This window comes from Pantherophis guttatus, chromosome 2 (assembly GCF_059756535.1).
Source record: "Pantherophis guttatus breed Tessera chromosome 2, ASM5975653v1, whole genome shotgun sequence".
Classification (NCBI taxonomy): domain Eukaryota; kingdom Metazoa; phylum Chordata; class Lepidosauria; order Squamata; family Colubridae; genus Pantherophis; species Pantherophis guttatus.
The window spans coordinates 72,016,454-72,043,673 of NC_142064.1; the positions used below are offsets into that span (position 1 = coordinate 72,016,454).

The window sequence follows — 27,220 nt, forward strand, 5'->3', positions numbered from 1 at the left end:
GTTGTGAAGCACCCAAACAGCAATCATATGACCATTGTAAGATTGTGGACCAATCATAAAGCTACTTTTTCAGTGCCATTGTAAGTTCAAATGGTCACTATACAGGGTAGTTGTTAACCAGCCACTATCTGCATAAAGCTCTGTAAGTCTGTTCTCCCATACAACTTAAGAATCTTCTTTTAAAGGTTGAAATGAGGAATAGTACCTAGTTCTTAATTACTTCTAAAAGCTGAGGTGAGTGAGGAGGACTTTATGGGTGTGCTGATGACATTGCAGAAACATGGTCTACAAAACTTTTGATTATATCAATATCTATGAAAAACACAAAACCAACATTCATGTCATATCATCATAAAATGTGGACCTGAATAGTAACCAAAGAACTAATCCAATGAGCAGAATCAATTGTAATTTTTCATTGTCCCTTTCAAAATATTAGTTACAATATTTTGGGCATTATACGTATGATTAAATGAAGTATTTTACTTGTATAAATGCTTATAAATGTACTTCAACCTTCTAGAAAAAGACCCCAAATCATTAACTTCCTAACTGTTCTGTTTGTTGGCCAGAAGCATCAAGACCAAACATTAACGGTGTTCTGACATTGTTTGCTTTTGCAAAATAAACTCCTGCAAAATTATAACCTGACGATAAAAGGAGTAAATATATGAATGTTTGTTTTGGATATAAACAAGGCTAGACTATTTTGCATCACTGGCCAAAGTCTTTGTGAGATAGTACAGATAGTCCTCTACTTACAACCATTTGTTACAACATCATAACTGTTTGAATTTACAATGACATTGAGAGAAGTAAGTTACAACCAGTCTTCGCACTTAACAACCGTTGCAGCATCCTACAGTCACTGCTCAAAATTCATGGGCTTCTCAAACAGTTGTTGTATTTACAAAAACTGCAGCATTCCAGGAACAATGTGGTTGCCATTTGCCAACTTCCCAGCTGGCTTCTGACAAGCAAAGTCAATGGAAGAAGCCAGATTCCCTTAATGACTGCTCTATTCACTTAAACATGCTAAAAAAAGGTCATAATATCAGGTGCAACTTTATTTTATTGTTTATTGTTTATTGGTTCGATTTATATGCCGCCCTTTTCTGGAGACTCAGGGCGGCTTACAATGCGTTAAGCAATAGCCTTCATACTTTTGTATATACCTGCTTAGTAGGCTTTCGCCCCACCCCCCCAAAGCAGTGTTCTTTTTTATACAAAGTCAGCTTATTGCCCCCACAAATCGGGTCCTCATTTTACCTACCTCGAAAGGATGGAAGGCTGAGTCAACCTTGAGCCTGGTGAGATTTGAACTTGCAGTAATTGCAGGCAGCTGGTGTTACTTAACAGTGCTTTAGTCTGCTCCGCCACCAAGGCTCTTACTTAACCACCTTACTTAAGTGTAGTTGAAAGTCTAGGATTACCTGTATTTCATATTTTCCTATAAAAGCCTTTTACAGCAGATAGTTTCTGGGGTTGTTTGCTACAGTAAGATGATTTTTTAAAACAATACTAACAGACCAAACTCTTTAGTGGAAGGATTAACTCATGCTAAGGCAGAATAAATCATGATTTATAGATTAAATACAATCAATTGTAAGTGATTAAGCAAATGATAACCCATTATAGAATGTGTGAACTCAAAACTGGATGATTGTTCTTTTTCTAAATTCTCAAATTGGTCAAGAATTATGTAAACCTTTTCAATCCAAATTAATCTCTATTTCCAAAACAACTGAAACAAGAAATGTTGCTAGGCTATGAGGTGGTGAGGAAAACCTATAAAGGTTTTGTAGATCTTAAACTTCTTATAGTATAACACAAGTGTTTTTACCGCCAGCAGTTTTTTTTCTGTGTGTGTGCTTTTTTTTTTTTTTTTTTCCATTTTACAAGTGATGTTTACTTGCAAAGCCATGGTCTGTTTTTGTGGTTTTCTGCTTTCTGTCAAGCTGTGTTGGCAGAGATAAGTGTGATCTTCATTATGCATGTTGACTTATATCTAGATTACAGGCTAGCTGTCTTTTCAGATATGTGGCAAATATATAGTCATTGGTGGACAAATACTATATTAAATAAACAGTTGTTAAAACACTATGTTCTATCTGTTTATTAATTTGTTACTTAACACTTGATGTGTTTCATTTCACATAAGGCTTGAAAGAAGTCTCAAGAGAATATATGGTGTATGCTATATATGATATATTTTATATAACTTATTATTAACTTGGGGCACAAGGAAATGAAATTAATATTTCAATGTTTCCAGAAATGTAATTTTATTTAAAGTGGATTCAATTTAATGAAGGAGAACTATATTAAATTTAAACTTATGTGAAGGTGCGTCTGGCATAAAAACATTTTCTTTTTTGTCAGTTAAAAATATTTTACCAGCAATTTTCGAAGGAGCATTCAGAACTCTCAGGCTTTATCTCCAAAGTTCAGTTCTAGCTCTATCTTTAGGAAACCTCTGCAGTGAATTTTCTTAATTAAGCAGAACATCCATATTCAGAGCCAGAGTAACTGAATACCAGAGGTTGGCCACAGACTGTAGTGTTGTTGCTTCATAATCTTTGCGAAAGTTTACCAGAACAATTTGGTTATCCATTACTAAAAATTGAATAACTACAATCTATGTAAAAAGGAATTTGACATGATTCTTCAGTTAGTTTATCCCACCACAAATTTTAGTTACTTTTTGCCCAACTAATGAGCCTTATCCTCTTATTTATCTACCTACTTATGACTTCAGTAAGCAGTTATGAAGTTATTTTTTTTCAGCAACTTCTTTATATTAGCCAGTCTCTTTGCTTCTATTTCTACCAAAATGTACCTTATAGACAAATGAATACTCTGCTCTGTGTTTCCACAACATTCATACGGCTTTCAGGAACATCACAGAAGGTTAAATAGATGAACATTCATTAGCAACAGAGCTTTTGTCTGGAGGTTAGAGTCATGGTTGCCTCCTGGGAGTCCATGAACATTAGTTTTTTTAATTATATTCAAAGGTGAGTGAATGTGAAGTTTGGCTCATCATGCACTCCTTCGAGCAGTGATGGCTAACCTTTTTGCCATTGCGTGCCAAAAGTGGGAGGAGCTCTGAGGGATCACATGTGTGCGTTCCTACACCCATAATTCAATATGTCCCAACCCCCCGCACATGCGTGCGTGACCTCCTCCCACTTTTGGCACGGTAGGCCCAATAGGCCCATTTTTTTCACCCTCCCCAGGCTCCAGAGGCTTTCTTGGAGGCCCTCCAGAGGCTAGAAATGGCCTGTTTCTCGACGTCCAGTGGGACTGAAAGGCCTATTGTTCACCCTCCCCAGGCTCCAGAGGCTTTCTAGGAGCCTGGGGAGGGTGAAAACGGCCTCCCCCCCGGAGGCCCTCCAGAGGCCGGAACCAGCCCGTTTCCTGACTTCTGGTGGGCCCGGAAGGCCCTAAAATCAGCTGGCCAGCACACATATGCGTGCTGGAGCTGAGCTAGGGCAACTCTCGCATGCCCACAGATATGGCTCCGTGTGCCACCTGTGGCACGCGTGCCATAAGTTTGCAATCACGGCCCTAGAGGAACTACCATCGGTTGAAAGTACATCTCCTCTTTTATGAATATTACATTAGGATTGGGCAATAGTTGGGCATTCACTTGAATATTGGGCAATCAAATAATCAAATAATTGGGTTCTATAACAGAGATTGGGTAATGGGGCCTTCCAGATTATACAGGAGACAAACGTGTATGAGTCCCTCTCAATATACACAGGTAGTCCTTGACTTACCGTGTTTCCCGGAAAATAAGACCCTGTTTTATATTGTTTTGAGCCCTGAAATAAGCACTTGGCCTTATTGCCATGCACTCAAAAGCCTGATTGGGCTTATTATCAGGGGATGTCTTATTTTGGGGGAAACAGGGTACAACAGTTCATTTAGTGTCCATTCAAAGGTACAACAGCATTGAAAAAAATAATTATGACCATTTTTCACACTTATGACTGTTGCAGCATCCCCATGGTTGTGTGATTTACATTCGGATGCTTGACAACTGACTCACATTTATGACGGTTGCAATCTCCTGGAGTCATGTAATCCCCTTTTGGTACCTTCTGACAAGCAAAGTCAATGGGGAAACCAGATTCACTTAACAACCGTGTTACTAATTTAAGAACTACAGTGATTCACATAAAAAAATATGGTGAGAAAAGTTGTAAAGTGGGGCAAAACTCACTTAACAAATTTCTCATTTAACAATATGAATTTTGGGCTCATTTGTGATTGTAAGTTGAGGACTACCTGTGTAATAGTGGAAAATGGAATTAAACTTTTTTTTTATTTATTTAATTTGATTTATATGCCGCCCTTCTCCAGAGACTCAGGGCGGCTTACAATGCGGTAAGCAATAGCTTACTTACAATATACTTTTGTATATTTATACAAAGTCAGTTTATTGCCCCCACAAACTGGGTCCTCATTTAACCTACCTTAGAAAGAATGGAAGGCTGAGTCAACCTTGAGCCTGGTGAGATTCGAACTTACAGTAATTTCAGACAGCTGGTGTTAATCACAATGCTTTTAGTCTGCTGAGCTACCAGGCCCGTTTTAATATCTGTACTTTCCATGAGAATAGAACAAAGCACAGGTAGTCCTCAAGTTACAATTAAGCCCAAAATTTCTGTTGCTAAAGGCAAGGCAGTTGTTAAGTGACTTTTGATCCATTTTACTGGCTTTTTTGGCACTGCTGAGCAAATCACTGCAATTGTTAAGTGACTCATGCAGACATTAAGTGAATCTGGTTTCCCTCATACTTTGCTTGTTCGAAGCTGGCTGGGAAAATTATAAATGGTGATCAGCTGAGTCTGGGACAGTGCAACTGTCATAAATACAGGCCAGTTGCCAAGTGCTCAAATTTTGATCATGTGTAAGTGTGAAAACCGTCATACGTCCAGTTGCTTTTGATAATTGTTTTTCTTTTCTTTTCTTTTCTTTTCTTTTCTTTTCTTTTCTTTTCTTTTTTGTATTCAATCATTTTTTTATTTTAAAACAAAAATAAAACATAAAAACATCATCATTCCAAACAGTTACAGTCAGTGTATCGATTGGTTTGCATCCTTTTGTGCTCCCTCCTGTCTTCAAAATATCACTATACATCCCAAAATTATTTTCATATAAAAAAAAAAAGAAAAATCCACTTAATTTAACTCAGCATCCACATATTGATAATTGTTATTGTTGTAGAATTCTTTGAAACAGTAAAGTAACTAAGACTATAAATATAAAATTATGCATATGTATTGCTATTTTACATGAATAATTTTAGTAAGCACAAAATAGTTCTTTCTTAGTGTGAAGCTACCTTCCGCTACCTTTCAGGAGAAAGCAGAATTTGCTTGGAGAATATATTACCTGATTTTTTTTTCTTTTATGGATATTGGCACTCATCTCATATAATGCATTCTAGGTGGTTCACAACCAGGAATAAACAAGGCTAGAAACAAAACTACTCTTCCTCTCAGATCCTCCCAGATCAGTCCATATCTTATCCCAATGTTTGGCGGAATGGCTGAGTCTTCCTTCTGGAAATCTAAAAGAGTAGAAATCTGTTGTATCTCAGGTGGAAGATCATTCCAAAAGGCTCGGAGCACCTCTGAGGAGAGAACATTTAAGAGAGAGGCCGACCGTATGAAATCTAGTAGGTTGCTGCTTTCGTATAAGAAGCGCTGAGGCACTTTGTGGTTGAAAAGATTACACAATGACATCACCATTGCCCAGAGGATGCCCGGTTGGGGGCTCCTTTCATTTCCCTATTAATTGCCCACTGAAGTAGTTCCTATTTATCCTCTCACAGTTTCAAACTGCTAGGTGGGCAGAAGTTGAAGCAAATGACACACGCTCACCCCAATGCATAGCAGCATTTGGGTCTCACACACAGGCTTGCTGATTGTCAACCCAGTGTTCTAACAACATGAGCCACCACGCTCCAGATCTAGTACAGGTATTCCTTGAGTTATGAATGTAATGGAGCCTGCCCATTCCATCGGTAACCCAAGGATTCGTGGCAGTGAAACTCATACCTTGAATGCGATCACTCCCTCTTTTCGTCCACGCATTCACTAATCGAATGCGTGGTTCGTTAAGTGCCCATGAGGTATTTCAGGGTGGGGAAGGCCACCTGCTTAAGACCACCTCCCTGACCCACAAGGCCTCCCTGACCCACTGAAATACTTCATGCTCCCCACAATTGCTTCCTTCCTCCAACCTGCCATGCCAGGTCACTTACCTTGCGGAGCTAGCAAGCTGTCTCCTCTCCAGCCTCTCGTGCCTCTCCACAGCTCCCTTTTGATGTGTACAGGCCTTGTCCAGCATTTTGCTGGCCAAAACGGAGCTTTGGAGGGGCAGGCCCACCCCTTTGACGCTCCGTTTTGGCCTTCAAAATGTCAGGCGAGGCCTGCGCAAGCCAAAATGGAGTATCAGAGGGGCAGGCCCGCCCCTCTGAAGCTCCGTTTTGGCTGCCAAAATACGGAGCGGAAGGAAATAGGCAGGAGGAATGTTGCAGAGCCTCTGCAGTTGTTCATAAGGGTGAACAACTGCCATGGTGCTGCAACATTTGTGTTTTGGGACTTGTTCGTAAACACTAGGGGGCGCTTATTGTGTAACTTCGAACGTTCACTAAGGGAATGCTCATAACGCGGGAATTACCTGTAGGTAAAACAGATACCTTCAGGCAGTGCTGCAAGTAACCTGGTCCAGGACTTTAAAAACAATAACCAGCAGCTTGAATTCTACCTGGAAAGTGGAAACTTGGAGCAAATGCAGTTCATGCAGCAGTGATGTAATTTGAATGAACCATAGAGCACTCAAAACTGCACATGCCGCTGCATTCTGGACCATTTGCAGCTTCCTGATAGTCATGCCAAATATTACTTTTTTATATACATAAAAGGAAGGATTGAATTATATCCCAACTTTTCCAGCTTCTGAGAGTGGTATTTGTTTTTACAGTAATTTGTTTTTGTTTTGTTTTTTGTAATGAGAACAGTGTTTGCATGTTTTTGATCCACAAGTATTCATGCTCTGAATACATGAAGCTGCTCACATTGTTTAGTTTATGGCTACATAACCAACATCTTGCAGCACTTGTTTTCAGGATAGTTACTATCTGCTAAAGCATTTATTGAATAGTTGAATAGTTCATAATTCACAACAGATGAGTTCATGATTGACAGACTGATGATTACACAGTATATGATCACTGTTTTCCAAACCTCTTTATAACTGTGTTAATATATCTTGATGCTGAAATACCCCTTTTTGAGTTGTGAATAGAATTTTTTGGAATCACAGATTTCTAAAAACTGTGTGTGTTGTATATAGGCGTGCCATTGCCTTCTTCCTAAAACTTAAGAGACAATATCTAGCTTGAGATCACTCAGCTGCTTTCATGTCTAAGGCAGAATTTAGGATCTCCCTGTTCCTAGCATGGGTCTTTGACCACTACATCAAACTGGCTTTCTTATAGCCTTCTAAAACCATGCTGCTGAATTTTAGCATTTCATTTTTTTCCCCTTTCAAAAATGAAATGCTATACTCCTATAGGAATAAGAATAGAAGGCCTCAAGAGGTCAAAATATTCCCACACTTTTCTCAATTTCCAACTTTTCTTTCTATTGCTGCCAAATTTCACTGTAGTCATTTCAATCTATTTTTCAAAATTAGGTTGAGACAGAAAACAGCTTGGCTCATACACACTACTCACCATTAAAGCCCATTAAACATTTTCATTCCAAGAATAACCTCAAATCGTCAGATTTATTTATTTTATTTATTTTTCTTATACTTCTATGCCGCCCTTCTCCCAAAGGACTCGGGGCGGCTCACAGAAATTAAAACGATGAAAACAATAAAAATAATTACTAAAATAATCAATTAAAATCTCCCAATTAAAAATCACCCATCAGATCAGCAAATTTGTTGGAAAAGCCATGTCTTCAGGTCATGGCAGAAAGAACGGAGGTCGGGGGCGGTCCGGAGCCCCGTGGGTAACCCATTCCAGAGGGTCGGTGCGCCCACAGAGAATGCCCTCATTCTGGGCACCACTAGCTGACATTGTCTGGCCGATGGCACCTGGAGGAGGGCAGTCCTATGTGAGCGCACAGGGTGGTGGGAGGCAGGCAGAAGGTGGTCCTGTAGGTACCCCAGGCCCATGCCATGTAGGGCTTTATAGGTAAGTACCAGCACCTTGAAGCGGATCCGAAGGACCAGTGCAGCTTGCGCAGGAGAGGTGTAACACGGGATTAACGGGAAGCTCCCGTAACAACCCGGGCGGCCGCATTTTGGACCAGCTGGAGCCTCCGGGTACATCCCAAGGGCAGCCCCATGTAGAGGGCATTGCAGTAGTCCAAATGAGATGGCCTCTTGTGGCTTTTCAGAGGGTTAGAGTTGTGTCCCTAAATCTTAGAAACTTTCTCACCCCTTATTCTTATTCAAAATGGATTTTCTGTTGTGGATTCTTGAAAAACATCCAATTGTGTTTTTGATGTCCACAAGTAAAATTAGGTCATTAAAAGTTTATCTCACTTAAAGTACATTTAGGGGTAAATAAAATAATACCTTTATTAGTTTAAAATGAAAGGGCAAATTAATGATAGTTGGGCAGTAATTTAACTTTTTTTATATTCTCAACCTGCAACTATATTTAATAACTCTGCTACTATCTTTATCTCAAGCGTCATTTGATCATTTCAGAGTCGAGTTATATAAAGAGATGCAAATGTCTAAAACTCTCAAAGCACTGCTCTACAGGACGCTATTTCTAAATTTTATTCATAGTCTGCCAGCTTTATTTTTTTCCTGGATTGTCTTCCTGACATATTTCACCATTGTGTCCAGACATAGCACCTCAAATGCTGGCTTCCATCATTGTGGCCACTTGGCATGTACGAAGTATTATTAAATACCTTCCATAAGAATAAAATTAGAAACTATATTAACATAAACCTGGTCTGTCTATGGTGAAAAATTGGACAGTCTGACATATCATTTTTTCCTCTAGAATTTCATCCGTCACAGAAATCAGTATCAATCTACACTTGTGCAAGTTTAAAGAGCCTTGCTTATTTGGCTAAGGCATTCTGAAGCTAAAAATATAATACAAAATCCTATCTCAGTCAGGACTGCTATGTTTTGCATGTTGGAGGTGAGATCCAAAAGTTCTCCTTAATATCAAATGTATCCAACATACTGTAAACTCATTAACTTGACTGTGACGAAGCATTTATCTTTAAGAAATGCATATATTTTGCAGGAGCCTACCTATTCTTTTCTGAACCATTACACATTAGATAATTCAGTATACATTACTAAAGCTAATAAGAGGGTCAGATAGAAAAGTTTTTCATGTAACAGTTCAGTGTGGGTGGACTCACTGCCTTTCAGCTCCTTATCTGTCATATAAAAACCCCCTGATACCCATTTTGTGAGCCTGCATTTTGCAGCGGCTACAATAGAGCTGCATTTTACAATACTGTATTGAAGGGATCTCTTGTAGCAAATATCTTGTGGCACTTTAAAAGCAGTCACATTATTATTGTATGAACTTTGGATTATGTCATCAAGTACATGTGTAGAAGGTATTGTGACTTGTTTAAGTTCTGAAAAATGAGCCTTCTACCTCTCAAAGCAAATTAACCAGAATTAAAACCGAATGGAATAAAATATGTTAGATCTGGGAAACATTAAAAAACAGAACCCTGCATACATGTTCATATAAGGCAACATCAGGTGTCAGTTGAGTGCATCACCACTTGTATGGGGTGCCAGATTTTTGTCTTCGGTTTATGCCTTTGGGAAAGTTGCTTAATATTCCTGCAAGAGATGAAGCAATAAGGACAGTCATTTACAAGGTCCTGGGACAGCAAAGTCCAACGCCCTTCCCTTCAAGCATAACTACTAGACTTCTGTCCTCAAAGTCCTGTCTGGCCTTGATTTGATTTGATTTGATTTTGGGGCTGCAAATGATTTTTGGTGTTGAAGAAATGTTAAATATGGTTGGATTTTTGAAATTTTCAGTGATCTCTTTTCTCAGTTACCATGTAGTAGCAGAGCATACATATTTACATTTTGCTGGATTTAGTCTTTTTGAGAAGTTGGTTCTGTACTATAAGAAACATTTGCTTCAGATTACTTAGAAGGTCAATTGAGAGTCAGTGATCCTATAAAACTATGTCATCAGCTTATGTTAAATTCTTAAGAGTTTCGGGGAGAGAGAGAAAGAGAGAATGCATTCATTTTTGGGATGCTGGACTGCCCTGAATAAACCAAATGTATAAACTAAATCTAAATTAATGCAAAATATTCTAGATATATAGAATATATATGTGTTAGAATATAAAAGTGTTTACAGATTTTAATTTTAATATCTTGCAGGAAGATATGCTGAACAGAATGTAAAGATATCATGGCCTTACTTACAGTGACAGATATGGAAGGAACAGTATCTTCTACTATTCATCAAAATGGTGGCATTGTTGGAAATTCTACTATTTCTCGACCTTCAGAGCAGCTGTTTCGAATTTACCTTTATAATTCCCCAGGAAAGGCAGAAGGTGACTATCTACTGTTTCCAGCTGGAGAGTATGTTGCAGAAGAAATTTGCGTGGCCTGCTGTAAGGCTTGTGGTAAGAACATAACTTTTTTTTAAAAAAAAATTGTACAAATAATATATTGTCTTTCTTTGTTAGGATTTAGTAAGAAACAACCTTGTACTTTGGGGTTTGTTTTGTGATTTCTTTGGATCAAATGAATGGGTCTGTTCAACTCCTGAAATAGACCCCTCCCCCTTTCAGTATGCAACGGTAGCTCATTGTATTAGTCTTGTTCAGACAAATTTTGTATTTGTTTTCTTTCTTTCTCTCTCTTCTTCTTTCTCTTCAGTTTGTACGCCACCTAACACCTCCAAAGACTCCCATTACTTCCCACTCCCTTTCTCTGGCATAGTCAGCAGAAAAATTCAGTTTCTAATTTATCCATAGTTCAGTCGCAAAATCACATTCAAATGTAAAACATAGCGTCTTTATAGTACAGCTACAGAAATTGTGCTTTCAGTAAACCCTGGATAAGAACTGCCAGATGGTTTTAGGACCCAATGGGGGAGTTTCACACTGTAAAGTTTTTTAATGTTTTTATGTTGTAAGACACCCAGAGTCATTAAATACAAGATGGGAGGCAAATAAATTTCATAATAAATAAATAAAATACATAAAAAATAAGGCTAATCAAAGTTTATGTACAGTGCTAAAATAAAATAGCAAGTTATATTGATCATGCCAAAGGAGGAAATGGGAACTCATTTATGTATCTCTGAACTCTAATTTAGAGATACATATTACGTATCTTTTTATTGATTAAATCCTTACCTTTAGTTTATGGTATCATATGTAAAATAGATTAAAAAGTAATTTAACTCATGCTGTGATACATGATCTGAACAGTTACTTCCAAAATCATTTTTGAGAACAGTGCCAGGCATCTTTGTTATCCAGTGAGTAATTTGATAGCAGTTTTTGGAACACATGAGATCATGAACGCAGTGCTTGTCTGCAATTTGTTAAAGCAACGTTTGGAGAGGGGGTGTGTGTGCTGCTAAGATTATGCAACTGTTGTATGGAGTTTTCCATTGTAGTTTTGTCATCCTGGAAACAGATAAAGACTATTGGAGTGGCAGACAGATGCTATGTTCACACTTCTGTCTTTGGAAGCACCTCTTGCAGAATTAATATGAGGCATTGATTACTTTAATTTGGCAAAGATTTGACAGTTAAAATGCCCATCCCGATATATATAAGAAATAACTTCATGGCTGACTTACTTGCAAGTCTTATTACTGCATCATTTATTTACCACTGTAACTCTGAAATTAGTAATAGCATTTATACTGCTTCACAGTGCCTTACAGCCCTCTCTAAGCAATTTACAGAGTCAGCCTATTGCTCTCAACAATCTGGGTCTCATTTTATCGACCTTGGAAGGATGCAAGGCTGAGTCAACCTTGAGCTGATGAGACTTGGAACTGCCAAACTGCAGGCAGCCAGCAGTCAGCAGAAGTATCCTTCAGTACTGCATTCTAACCACTGGGCCACCACAGCTCTTGCAGTTCAATTTGGATCATGCCTCAAATTGTCTGAAACTAATACTTTGGCCGCTTTCCCTAGTGACAGGAATGAATTTGTATAGACCAAAAATAATATTTTGCCTATATGGATTTTCAAAGCAATTTGGGTCTGTAAAGTATGTTTTTTGCAAGACATGGTATGGCATGGCACCTGAATTAATCTCTTCCTGTCTCATATCTCATTGACTGTTTGCATACATTGCAATAAGCCATAATGTGATTTGATGGATATTGGTTTAGCATGGTTATATTATATACTATATAATACAGTGGTATATATTAGTTTAATATTGGTTTGATATAAATGGTGACCCTTACTATTATGGAGGCTATTTTCAAGCATATGGCTGAACGTGTGATTGAATATGAAGTTTTTGGGTTTTTTTTGCTTTGACCCTGCCTCCTACTGGCATGTAATATCAATTTCTCTCAGGAAAAATTGACTTCACACTGGAAGAATATCCTTGTTTTTGTCTTGCAGTGTGTGTTTTCCTTGCATAAGAAGAGCAATAGGGGTATGACAGTAGGCCTGATTTCCATGTACAAGAGCTAAAGTATTGAAAAGATAGGGGGTGCAGGCAAGCCCATTCCCCAATATTCCTGAACAGTGTATTTTGCATATTTTCTGAGAAGTTCTACAAGTGGTTTCTAAGTATGTTTAACTTCATACATTTACATTCCCAACTTATCCAGGTTTCTCATTGTAGATAACTTTTTGTGACCACCTTCCTGATGATTAAGTGGAGAGCTAGAGGACAGAATTCGTATTTACATACACACATTCCACATTTTAAATTGTAAAATATGCAGGGAGATGCCTATAAATGCTTGCATAAAACTAACTTTTCAAGTCAAGTTGTATTTGCAAATTTTACTTGTTTGTTTTAAAGGAGGGGCCCTGATTTAAACATTTTGGCAGCAGGTAACTGACTAAACTAAAAAAAAACTTAACAAGATAGCATTGTTTGCATTGTAAAAACAAGATTTGCTAACTTTGGCAGTTGCTACAGAAAGCAGTAAGTGAAAGTATTTGGCTATGATCAGTGTGATGGCAAGAATGCTAAAGGTCACAGACGTATCTTAATCCTCTGTCTGACTTGGTTTTCATCCCAGATACATAATCATAGTGCCAGAATGCTTTTCTGTGTCTGAATTGATACTTAGTTTCCATATTAAAATTTCTGCAGAGTCATGGAGGAGAAGGGATGGCAGAACCTGAGGACAGAGTGAAAAGAGGGATCAGCCCAGAATCCCTATGTAGCCATAAGAGAACTGATTCCAACCTTCCTTGAGTGCCATTGATCCTTATCTAAGTCTATACAGGTGCCAACCATTAATTAAGAAGATTCCTGTGCATAGGCTTTTAGCAATAAATCAGTTTAATTGAACCTTCATGTATGGATCTATTCTTTTGCTCCTGATGGGGGCAGGTTGCATAGCTACAGAATATATCCAGTGAGCAACATTAAAAAAAATTCTAGGATGAGTAAAATTCAATATTTGTAGTTTTCTTTTTATTAGTAATAGTAAGCATTCTGTTCTTTTTCACTCAAATAGGGTAAATTTTCTCAATATGAAATAATTACCAAATAACCACATAAGAACAAGGTGGTTTTTTAAAATTTTGCTATCTAGTCACATTAGAATTTGTCAGGTTAAATGTCTAGCTATCTCACACAACAACCCCACAGCCCAGCAAGAGTTAACAAGTCACATATCCCATCATCCCCATAACCACACCTTACCTCCTGACTCCTCCCTCTGGTATAAAACCTTCCACCATGAGGTCGTCCAGCAGTTCCAGATGTATACCTGCAAGGGAAAGAACAAAGGTCAGTTAGATTTAATGGAATAGGCCTAGGATCGATTCAGACCTGTAATAAAAGAATTTAAGAAATACATATGCTTGTATTGTGAGTTATTGGGTCAGATCCATCCCTATAACAATATGGTAGCAGAGGATGGTTACCCATAACTCTGAATAATGACAGAGCCAGTAGTTTATTCTGAAATGAAGAACAGAATAAACACAAGAGCCTACGCCAGACTAATGGCTGAACTACAGGCATTCAAAGGTGCCATGGCAAGAACCACAATGACTGAAAGTGAGCAGGATGAAGATCCGTACCCACTTACCAGAAACGAGAGACCACGAGAGGAAGCAGATGAACACGACAGAGAAAAGCCGCAAGAGAAAAACGAATTCAGAATGGCCTTACTGAAAATGATGGAAGCGCCCATCAGCAAGGGAGAGCTCATCGCGAAACTCCAAGGCCTCCTAGAAAACCATGGAGCAGCGATGAATGCCCAGGAGCAAAACCATGAAGCCGCCAATCCGGTAAGGGAAAGGCATTCCCAAGCAGAAGCACCGGACATGGACAATTTCATTTTTGCGCCATGCTCCTGGTGGCCATCTTGGAATGGCCAACAACCAATGGGGAGCCGAGATTCAAATTCAATGGCGCGAAACAACGAGAACCCCAAAATAAATGGGGAACAACCCGAAAACAACCATGAAGAAAGAATCCAAACCAACGGGAGCTCGCTTACCGAGCTCGAAGTAGAAAAAGCAATTGAGACTCTAGCGGCAGCATTTGGCTCCGCGTTAAGCCTCCCGCGCCAGCCACAAACCACAGAGAAACATCCGGGAGCCAAGAGGACCACAGAATGGCCATCGACTTCGAAGCACCAGCCCAGCCACTCCACAGAGGAACGACACATCCCGAAAATGAGTGACGAGCACCAACTGCCTACGGGACAAACCAACGGCAGGATTCGAACTCACCATCCACCGCACCAATGACGCGAGACCCGAGGGAGGAAAGACAAGCCAGCTACTTACCTGTTCCACAACCTCCGCCAGGCTTCCCAGCTCGCCCAGAGACCAACGAACGCGAATCGGGGCCCATCGTCACTGGTGCTGCGCCGCCGAACTTCGGAGGTCCTCGACCTATGACCACTTCACCTCCACACCTCCTCCCGTTCTTCGCCGGAGATCCAGCCACTCAGCAACGAATCCCAACGTCCAGCGAAGGGTCCAGATACGCCAGGGGTGAGTCCAGCTTCCCAACGGTAGGCCTAGGCCTAGGCCTGGGAGCCACAGCAGCGAGCTCCTCACCCAACGACCTCCGGCACGAAATGAGCTTCGCGCATGCTCATTCTCCACCTACAGAGAGAGAGAGGAAAGAAACAGAGACCAGTCAATACAGAGTAACAACATGCATTCCTGTGCCTTATTGTGAGTTCCCTCATTTACAAAACCATGGACAGCTACCCTCAGTAAGTAACTATTCAAACAATTCTGGGGCAATACCTGTTAACTTTCCAAAATTACAAATAGATGGAGGGAATCTTTTAGAATGGAGCCAGCAGCTACAAATTGTCTTTATGAAAGAAAATGTACTCTTTTTAATTTCCAAACCTCCAAAAAAGCCTTGGTCATTTGAGGTTGACTGTGTCCACCACAAGGCATTTTATCTATTGTTAACCAGTATCCCACCCACTATGTATCCCAGCATAGGTAACAATTTAATTGTATATGAGGTCATGCAAAAATTATACGGTTTATTCTATAGTCAAAACAGAGCAACTACAACAAGGATATCCAGGGAATTCCACTCTGCTAGACTCAGACCAGGGGTCCCCATGAGCGAACATATACTGAAACTTAATGCAACCAGGGCTGAACTAATGCAAAGGCGAGAGGTAATTACTGAAGAGAGTATGCTGATATAGTTATAAACTCATTAGACAGCAGCTGGGACAATTTCGTGACTCAAATAGATAGCCTCAATATAGAGCATCTATCATTAGGCACACTCACAAATCACCTAATCGCAGAGAACAACCTTAGGAGGGACCGCCATCTATCCAGGAGGGATCCCAGACCCATTAAGAAAGTTGAGTTCCAGGATAGGACAAGGAGTACCCCTGAATGTTTTTCTTGTGATTCTAGGAACCACCTAAAAAGGGATTGCCCCAGGAACAACAGGGACAGGGGATACAATGATCGCAGGGGGAGACAATCACCAGACCGTAGGCCTTTTAGAGAATGAGGGCATGGGTGGTCCCCCAATCCCAGGCGACACAATGACCGTAGGGACAGTTCCAGGGACAGCAATTCAAGTTACATGTACAGTTTCAGATATGGGAAACCAGACCCCAAAATAAAAATAAGTGAGGACATGTGGCTCTTAGCCTCAGGAGCCACAAACCATACCACATGCAACCCAAGGCTATTCAGTTCACTCACAGAAACAGATTTCGAGATAAAGGTGGCCAACCAGAGTAGCGCCAAAATAATAGGGAAGGGTAGCGTGCATATCCCAGAAATTGGAAAAATAGAGAGGGTATTATATGTACCAGAAATACCCTACAACGTATTAGCCACCACCAAACTCACACAGGACACTAGCAGTGAGGTAGTGTTCAAGGGAGGAGAAGCTTACATATTTAACCAAAGAAATAAGGTTGGGGAGGTAACAATACATGAAGATCTGCCCTACTTTACACCCAACGACAGCAACAGAAGAAGCATAAACACAAACACTAATGGGGAAGAAAAGGGAAGCACGGGACCTGAGGGGGTACACCAGGGGGCAACCGAGAGTAAGTCACCAAGTAAAAACACAATGTCTTTGGGAAAGCCCATCCATGATAACTGCGCACATCTCCTTCACAGGAGACTAGGGCATATCAGTTTCCCTGTTGTAAGAAAAATGCTGGAATGTACCGAGGGCCTAAAAGTAAAGGACTGTGAAAACTACTTAGAGTGTTCTGTTTGTAAGCGATCAAAAATTAAGGTTAAGGCAAGGCCAAAGAAGTCAGAACGGACTACTGACTCTATCTTCCAACTGGTACATATGGACTTGGTAGGGCCATTGAAACCATCAATTAGGTATAGAAAAAGGTTCTTCTTAACCATTGTGGACGACTATAGCAGGTATGGCTATGTTTACTCACTCAGGCATAAAAATGAAGTATTTCAAAAATTCAAAGAGTTCCATAAAAGGGTAGAATTGCAACACGATACAGAAATCAAATAATGACCGACCGAGGGTCAGAGTTCATGGCCAGAGACTTTACAAGATGGTTAAGAGAACAGGGCATAGTACACTACACTTCTTCACTTTTTTCACCATTTCAGAATGGGGTCATAGAACGAAAAAACGGTGTACTTCAAACAATGATGAGGTGTATCCTAGAGGACGCAGGAATGGGCCAGTCATTTTGGTCAGAGGCACTGCATTGTTCCAACTATACATTAAACAGGTTATGGTCAAGTTTGATTAACAAAACACCATACGAGATAATGTATAAGAGAAAGCCCAACTTGGCCCACCTACATATATTTGGTGCCCCAGCAGACGTCCACATTCCCAGACAGTTGAGAAAGAAGGGAGAAAAGATATCCAAGAGGTTAAAGTTCATGGGGTATGAACCAGGAATGAAAGGTTTCAGGTTCGTAGACTGCAACAACAAGTTTGTAGTATCCAGATCTGCAGACTTCCATGAACATTTAAACTAGTCAAGGCTCCACTCTAACGACATTCTCATAGGTAGGGACGCACTCGCACATAACCAAGGAGATGAGGAAACAATAACAGAAAAGGTGAAGGAGGCCAAGACACACAAACCCAAACATCATGAAATAAAGACCAAGGAATGGAAGGAAGGATACCACACCTTAAACCTGGACAGCCTCACAAACAAGCCGAGTACATGCATGAAACAGATACACCCCCAGACAGGCCAGTCAGGGCAAGTAGGAACAGATTGCCAAAGAAACTCAAAGATTACGTTATGTCTGTACATTCCAACAACCCCACGCCAAATTCCTATGAAGAAATACTCAACCTTCCTCAGGAAGAGAGAGAAAAGTGGGAACAAGCCATGGAAAGAGAAATGGACAGCCTCAGGGACCTACATGTATACTCACCAGCTCAAGCACCTGAAAACAAAAAACGAATAGGAACCAAATGGGTGTTCAGAATAAAGACACTGGAAAACAACAAGGCACTGTACAAAGCGAGGCTGGTCGCATAAGGATTTGCCCAGAAGTATCCAGAGGACTACACCGACACCTACTTGCCTACAGTCAGGTCTGAGAGCGTCAAGAGTGCACTGGTAATAGCCACTATTCTGGGACTTGAAGTATTCCAATTTGATGTGCAGACCGCCTATCTCCATGCAGAATTGGACAAAGAAATCTATGTCAAAGCCCCACCAGGATACAATGAAGGAAAAAACAACACATGGCTTCTGAATAAAAGTTTATATGGACTCAAGCAATCAGGCAAGAGGTGGTATGACTGCCTAGCCAAAGCTCTATGGGCTTCACCGCCACTTCTGCTGATAAATGCTTCTTTACAAAAGGGGAAAATGAATCATTTGAGGGCATCCTTGTCTATGTGGACGATATTCTGTACATAGGCAAGCAAAAAGACAAATGTGATAAATTTGCCACTGAACTGGGGAACCATTTTTCGTTAAAATCACTAGGGAATATAGACAATTACCTAGGGGTTCAAGTGACCAAGACCAACAAAGGCTTCCGAACCTCACAAAAGGAAAAGATCGTTGAACTTCTGTCAAAATGCAATATGTCAGAGGCGAAGCCCAGTGAGACCCCCATGCAACCAGACTTTCTAAAAAGTATGTATGATGAGTCTGAACCCTTCATTGACAACAAGCTATACAGGTCTACCATAGGGTCGCTACTATACATAGCCAATTGGACTAGACCAGACATCGCCCTGGCTGTCAACCTACTGTCCAGGCACGTGAGCAAGCATACGACATCACACTGAGATGCCATCAAAAGGTTGCTCAGATACCTCAAATACAGTATCAATGCACAATTATGCCTTGAACCAGACCTGTCCACGAAACCAAAGCTGACCTGCCAAGCTGAAGCTGATTGGGCGGGAGATATCAAGAGTAGGAAAAGCACCTCAGGTTATGTGATCTTCCTCAATGGCAGCCCTATTCACTGGTACACAGGGAAACAAAAACTTGTAGCCACATCCACCACCGAGGCAGAGTTCGTCTGTTTGTCAAAGGCCGCAAACAACCTAATATGGTTTGATGACTTACTCAGTGATATTTGGACTGAACCATCATATCCAATAATTATTCATGAGGATAATAAGGCAGCAATAGAGATATCAAGGGCCGATGCCGTCGGCCAACGATCAAGACATATCGATATCAAATGCAAACACGTTAGGCAATTTTCAGAGATTGGTTTTATTAAAGCCGTACACTGTGACACTGAGGAGCAGACAGCCGATATACTCACAAAACCTCTACCCCACAAAGAACAAGCATACCTCATGTCTAAAATATGAGTTTATGTGTAGTCAATGTAATTTTATGTATGTAACATGTACTCATGTAAATACCATGCACTTGTAATCAGTTAGACATTTAGAGGGGTTTTTGTCAGGTTAAATGTCTAGCTATCTCACACAACAACCCCACAGCCCAGCAAGAGTTAACAAGTCACATATCCCATCATCCCCATAACCACACCTTACCTCCTGACTCCTCCCTCTGGGTATAAAACCTTCCACCGTCCAGCAGTTCCAGATGTATACCTGCAAGGGAAAGAACAAAGGTCAGTTAGATTTAATGGAATAGGCCTAGGATCGATTCAGTCCTGTAATAAAAGAATTTAAGAAATACATATGCTTGTATTGTGAGTTATTGGGTCAGATCCATCCCTTCAACAGAATTGTTCTTTATATCTTATAGATCAGTTATAGATCAGCTTTCACAGGGTTATGATGGATTTTATTTAAAAAGAATTGAATGAACCATAAAAATCCAAACAATGACATGCTGAGAATTATTTAATATTCATGCATTCATTTATTAGTATTCATTAATATAATATATTAAATAATTTATAAGGCCACCCAGCTCTAGGCAACATACATTAAAAACAGTAGTATAATATAATACAAATGCCCCCCCCCCAAATCAAAAAAAGTCTGAAAGGAAACAACCATTAAAAAACAATAAGCCATGTGGGACATTGGAGATACAGCCAGGTTTCAGAGCTGTTATGACCATGGATGGTCTAAGGGAGAGGGGCAGTGTAGCTCAAGGAGAGGATGATGTATCAGAAGACAGAAGCTTTGGCAGAGAAAGCATGTTTCCTAGGTCCCATCAGATGGATGGGACCTGGAGCATGCCACCTCTAGTCAATAGAATAGTCCATGCAAAAACCATGGAGAACAGCTGGTCCTTTAGCTAACCAGGCCCTAAGCCACAAAGGGCTTATTGGTCATAATTAGTACTTGAATTACATCCTTCCCTTGACTGGTAACCATTGCAGCTCATGGAGCGAAGCTATTACAGTGACCTGATGAGATATACCCAAAATATATAAAATATGTAAAGTAAAACATATTTTATTTTAAAGTAATTCCATTTCAAATTTGAAGCCGTTAGTCTGATTTGAAAATGGATTGTTTAAACCATTGTGGTGTCAGCGTTCCAGAAAAACCCCAACTCCAAGTAAAGACACAGAAGCAAGCATTTTTCCAAAGTTCTCTTTACTAGAATAGGTAAACTGGCACATCTGGGAAAACCCGAATCTGAAAAGCCCGGGTTTTCCTTCAGTAAGTCAAAGCTCCCAAAACCATCCCCTTTCTCCCCAGTCGATCACATGCTCCAATCAACGTCCGTTCCATCTTGACCCAGCCCCCTGACCACTCCTTCTCCAGATGCTGGATCGCCCTGACCTTGACAGACAGGAAGAATGCTATTATGTCTACTAACAACCCCTCTCCTTAATCCCCCCTCCTACTTTCCCACACATGAGAAGGTGGCAGCATCGAAGCTTCCGGCCTAATATGGCTTCCAAAGCTGACATGTGGAAGTATTTTGAGCTTGAAATGCTTCCAAAATAGTCCAAAACTCAAAGCCTTTGTATACCTCTCAGAAGAAACTATCCGTAATTGGATTATATTAATAGTATTTTTAAATGTTATCTTCTTGGTAATATCTGCTAACCCCCATATTTGATTCCATTAACATTGCTATAAAAGTTCAGTTGTTTAAACATACCCTGAAAAGGCTTAAGTATATATATTCCAAGGAAACTCAAAATATCCTGCTTTGTATATAAGCGTGCCACTTGATGTGAAAATGCACTAACTGGTTTGAAAATACTATTCTTTAAAGTTCAAATAGCACAGTCCTGCAGCTTTTCACATCTCACATTTATTGCCTTAGCTCATGTGCTTTTCCAGATATGGTGCTGACTAGTTTTTGGCATTATTTGTCCAGGAAATAGTATTTCATTTCATGCCTTTCTTTTAATATCTATTATATGATTTTTAAAAATCCTCTGTATTGCCAAATACTCCTTACCCAACATGGTAATTCCTACATTTCTACTTGAAGATCTACTAGCATTCTCTTCTTAATAGATAGGGAACAATAATTACATTTATGTTAAAATTGTAACATTAAGGGGCTGATGTATAACGATTAAAAAAAATATTTGGTGAACAACAACACACTAACAACCTATGTCTAGAAAAACAATTAGAATGCATAATTCCTGTTCAAGTCAAAAGCCCAACATATGTAACCAAATCGTTCAATCTCTTGAATTCAGTACCTGGATGTTTGAATCATCATTAAAGATGATAAACTATTGCATCGTTTTAATTATTATAAAATATAAATTCAAAATTATAAATATGAACATGGTCTCTGCTGACTCATAACTGAGTAGAAGTTTGCTTCTAGAACAGCAGAAATTTAGCTCGAAGTGGAGAAAGCAGCTAGGAGAGAAAAATAAAGGCACTTTAAAAGCACTGATAGGAAGAAGTAGAGAGGTGTTTTCTGTTTTAGTTTTGAAATAATTGTAGAGATCAAAATGCGATATGCACACCTGACTAAACTACATAAATATGCACAGGACAGATCTCATGACTGATCCTTATCATTAGTTGTGTGAGAGAGGTAAGATATTTATGCTGCTTTTTGTTTTGGACCTAATATCTATAATGTACTGCATGCCTATGTTTGGGTGTAGTGTACACAGTAGTCCGAGGACTACCTCTTTATATCAGTAATTCCTCAGTCCCACAACGTGTCAGTGCTTAACAAAGGGAATCTTGAATTGCCTTGGAAACCAACTGACAATACAGCCATGTAGCAGTGGTGACACATGGGCAGACAGTTTTCAAGCTAAGTGTTCTTGCAGCGACATTAATTATTTTGGGGGGGAAGGGGGGGGCTCTTCTTTCAGCACAGGTGAAGAAGGAAGCTGCACTGATTGCTCCCCTAGTTAACTTGTTTTTTCGTTAGAAATCCAGAGGCTGACTATCTTAAATAGGGGTTCACAGCTGTGAGGGTGACAACCTAGAAAACCAAAAGTCAACCCAACACATCCAAATCAAGTGTCTTGCATACCCTTACGCTTGAAGATTCATGCCTACATCAGTAGAAAAAGGAATATTGAATATATGTTTTACATAGGGATACTAAAGCATTTGCTTAGCATCACAAAACTGTTCTGAAAACTGCTGGCAGCAATATGTAGTCTGTGTTTCCCACAAGCAGCAAAGCCCTTATTCTCAAACAAAACAAGGTACATGCAGCTGTATTGTGGGTGTACAAAATTTTCAGAACACACATATTTTGACTTTTGCTCAAAACACTAAGGAAATAGCTGCTTTGAAGTCAGCATATTTCAAGCTCAGAACATTTAGCACATTCTGTAGAGATTCTCAGTCATCCAGGTCAAGGTTGTCCCAAAGGTGGCAACTGGACTTTCTTGTTTTTTCTTTTGAAGACGTTTTGCTATACAATTTGGGATGGACACCCTTTGAATGGTGTGGGAGTAGGAATGGATTTCCAGACGAAAAATTGCAGACTACAGGAACCAGGAGCACTACTCAAATGACCCTGAAGACACAGATAAACCTCCAAGTGCTTCAATGACCCTCTAAAAGGATGCAAATGACCAGCTGTCTGCAAAGAATATAAAACCTTCCATTTCCCACTATCCTGTCAGAGCTGAAGAAGCTTCTTGAATGAGAAGCTAAATGTTTTCAAAAGAAAAAAATGAAGTCCAATTGCCTCCTGAAAAAGCACATTTGGGAGAACATTTTTACCAGCTCCACAATAAAATGTGAGGACTAAATTCTCTCCATTATTCATTTTAAGACATCATCTTGTAAGACAAGATGGTGAATTACCCTGGAGGAATAATGAAACACTGAAAGAGCAGAACAGTGAAAAAATACGTAATTAGGAGCATATTACCTGGTTCCATACTTCTTGGCATAATTTATTGCTACTTAGACTCCTTTGTAAGGAATGAGAAAGTACATTAATAAATAAGGTTTACTTGTCATGAATTAATTATATCCATAATTTATTAAACCAGTTAGAACTGGTTTCCAAAGCAGCTTGCAATTAAAATATCCAAACAGATACTTATCTCCATCATAAAGTATAGTTATGTCTGGAGCAGTTTTTTAATCCTAGGAGTTGCTGACTTCATCTTGATTCAAGGGGCTTCGCATAGAACAAATAGAAAGATCTGCAGATGAATTCAAGGGCCTCCCCAGATAATTTTATTATTCATAGTTATTAGGTTAGCATTACAACCTAGCTTTGTAGCTGGAAGTAGAATAAAATATAACTATCTGAATTTTCAAATTTGAGGTGGCAGATTGACATATGTTGATCTGTCTACAGGGTTGATATTTCAACCCTCTGTTTCTCAATTCATAAAGACAAGATCAGTCTAGTTCATTGTTTTGTATTTTTTCACAATAATAGACTTTTGAGGGGAAAATTCTGCAGGTGCAAAAAACCAAGTAGAAAAAATTCAAATATCACTATAAATACATACATTCTTTCTAAAACAGATTTTTAATTCCCAATGTATTTATAGGTCATTGATAATAATTTGAGCAATTGGGTTTAAAGGAATAAAGCCATTCAAACAATGTACTCTCTATATAAGGAAAAATGTTGACAAGGATTTGAAAAGAATTTGGGCAGGGGGGATTTTGCTATCCAATTACATATATTAAAATTTCCTAATTCAAGGAAGAAGCTGATTTTTGTCATTTTCTTGTTCACATTGAACTGTCCCATAGTGTTACAAGGATTCTCCAGCTTTCTGGGACAGATTGACATAGCGTGATGTCTGTGTGCATGCATGTGCATGTCTTAACTATAAAATTCCTGGAAATCAACTCTCATTCTGATCAGATGAGCATCTACTGGGCCAAAGAGCCTTTTCTTTGCAGAGACACACCATTAACAGTTTCCATTTAGTTTATCTTCTCTATTTTTAGCATGTGAATATATATCCAACTTGTGAAATCAAAGCCAGTAGTTAAGGGAGGTTATATAGTGACTGCTGTTAAAGGGACATCCAGTCCTATTCCTTTCTGTATAATGTTTGTTTATACCTCTTGTATTGGTATAACATTATTTAAAAATTGCTGAAAAGGATTACTGAGATATAATGCTGTCTGTCTAGATATTTGCTTTTTAAAAATTTTTATTGATAATCTTTTGAGATTTAAAATCCAAAGAAAGAGTGAAACCTTGTGGGTGCTGCCAGTTAAGCATCTTTTAATACCAAGTTCTGTGTGATAAAGACTTTACAGATTGTGCTCATTCAACTGCCATTCATTCAGCAATTGTTCAAACTTATGACAGGTCCTCGTACTTACATTGATCACAGCATCGCCACAGTTATGTGATCATCATTTGATGGCTTCCTGTTACCAAATCAATGAGGAAACAAGTGGTAGGTTACAAATTATGAACATGTGGCATCCTCACTTAACCCACAGTGATTTGCTGAATGATGACAACTGGAAGTGCCAAAGTAGAACTCTGTCGCTAAGTAGAACAGTCATATGACCACATTGCTTAGTTATGGAAATTCCAATCTCAATTACCATTCTTAAGTGAGGTCTATCTATCTCTTTTGCCTTATAGGGATCCTGCCTGTGTACCACAACATGTTTGCACTAATGAATGAGGTTGACCGATGTTGGTATCCTCCAAATTACACCTTCCAAATAGATGGATCAGCTACTGTCACTGTACTCTACCGAATAAGGTAATGCTAATTGTGGTTTAATTGGAAGTAAATGGGACTCTGTTTGGAGTGAGTTTGCAGTGTTTTGTTCCTGAAAACTAAGCTAATATTTCTGGAGAAGGTTTGTGTCAGAATTTGATTTTACTAATGTATCATCTTAAAGGACTTTTTTCAGTCATATATAAAGAAGGAACTTTAATCAGAGAACCACAGGTATCAGTTAATGGTTTCTTTAATCTGAGTTTCTAATATGTGGATATAAATAAGAATTAACAGGAATGCTGAATTACCACCAGCTTATCAAATACTTAGGAGCTGAAGGCTTAGCTGTACAAGGAAACAACAGCCAATCACCAGCCATCAACACACCAATCAGCCAATAGGAAGGCACCATGTAAACATGACTCATAGAACAGCCCAAAACATGTATTTCAGTAGAGAGAAATTTCCTGAAGATAGGCTCCAGCACGAGTCCGAAAACTCAGAAGAGTAAATCTCTGGTCCCGGTGGTTTACGAATCTCTGGTCCCAAATTCGACCTCATAAATAAGAGTGTTTCATACAAAGAGCAGTATATTTTTTTAGCCCTTTACTGACAATCTTGAACAACAGAGTCACTCAGAGATTTTAGGGCAGCATGGCTGATAAAGATTCTGTAAAACTCTGGGAATTTAATTTCATCCATCTTGAAATAGTTTAAGAGTGTCAGGATCAGTGCCCAATGCAAGCCTTAGTTGAAGGATATAGAGCATGGGTGTCAAACTTGCTGCATCACATTGCTGTCACGACGTTTTTTCCCTTCGGGGAGCTGGGGTGGGCGTGGCCTGCACATGATGCATCTGGCCCACAGGCCACCAGTTTGACACCCCTGATATAGAGGATTTGCCATGGTGGCTCAGTGGTTAGAATGCAGTATTGCAGGCTAACTCTCTGCTCACTCCAGAAGTTCAATTCTGAGTGGCTCAAGACTGACTCAGCAGTCTATCTTAGAATAACTTTATTGTCACTTTGAATGTACACTAATCGGCATACATTAAAATGAAATTTCATTGCATACAGCTCTCAAAGGGTCTCCACCTCTAATATACACTACATAAACATGATAAGATAAATAAATAAGTATATAAATAAATACAAAATCATGCATGTACCACATATATTATATGACACGGAGAAACAACACAGTCTAGTTTGAATGTATACATGTACATGGCGATAGAAACAAATCTTGTGAATTTACCAGATGGATGCCATAGGGAACAAAGCTGTTACAGTATCTGGAAGTCCTGCTGGAAATACTTCAAAACCTCCTTCCAGATGGCAGAAGCAGATTGTAAAATGGTTGTGTGGGGTCTCAAACAATGCTTTGAGCTCTAAGCACATAGCGCTTATAAGCAATATCCTGAATGACAGGAAGCGAGCTTCCTATAATCTTCTCAGTTGTCTTCACCACTCTTTGAATGGACTTTGAGGCACTGCTGCCACCAAACCAAACAGTGATGCAGTTTGTTAAAACACTCTCAATTGTGCCTCTGTAAAAGTGGCCAGGATAGAAGGAGAAAGATGTGGTCTCTTCATCCGATGCAGGAAATGCAGACACTGGTTTGCATGCTTCATCAAGGATGACTTGTGGAGAGACCAGTTTAGATTGTTAATTATCTGCACCCCCAGATACTTCATACTTAATACTGTTGACTACAGCTGCATCCTTGATACTGAGTGGAGTATGAGCATGCCAGCTCTTTCTAAAATCTATGATGATCTCCTTTGTTTTATTAACATTTAGAACCAGGCTACTTTTATTGCGCCAATCCACTAGAACCTTCACCTTTTCCCTATGCATCTTCATTGTCGTCCTGAATAAGACCCACCACTGCCGTGTCATCTGCATACTTCACAATATAATTTGTAGCAGATTTGGCACAGCAGTCATGGATATCAAGGTATAGAATAGAATAG

The 27,220-nt window shown here is 39.4% G+C and overlaps 1 protein-coding gene across 1 annotated transcript in view; it reads left to right on the forward strand.

The window, feature by feature from the left end:
- JAK2 (Janus kinase 2) overlaps positions 1 to 27,220 on the forward strand; it is a 92,232-nt gene that overhangs the window by 19,174 nt on the left and 45,838 nt on the right. Inside the window, exons 2-3 of the mRNA XM_034410346.3 lie at positions 10,426 to 10,676; positions 25,160 to 25,283. Of these exons, the coding sequence (XP_034266237.1) occupies positions 10,457 to 10,676; positions 25,160 to 25,283 (344 nt within the window). The 5' untranslated portion in view covers positions 10,426 to 10,456. The remainder of the gene's footprint in view (positions 1 to 10,425; positions 10,677 to 25,159; positions 25,284 to 27,220) is intronic.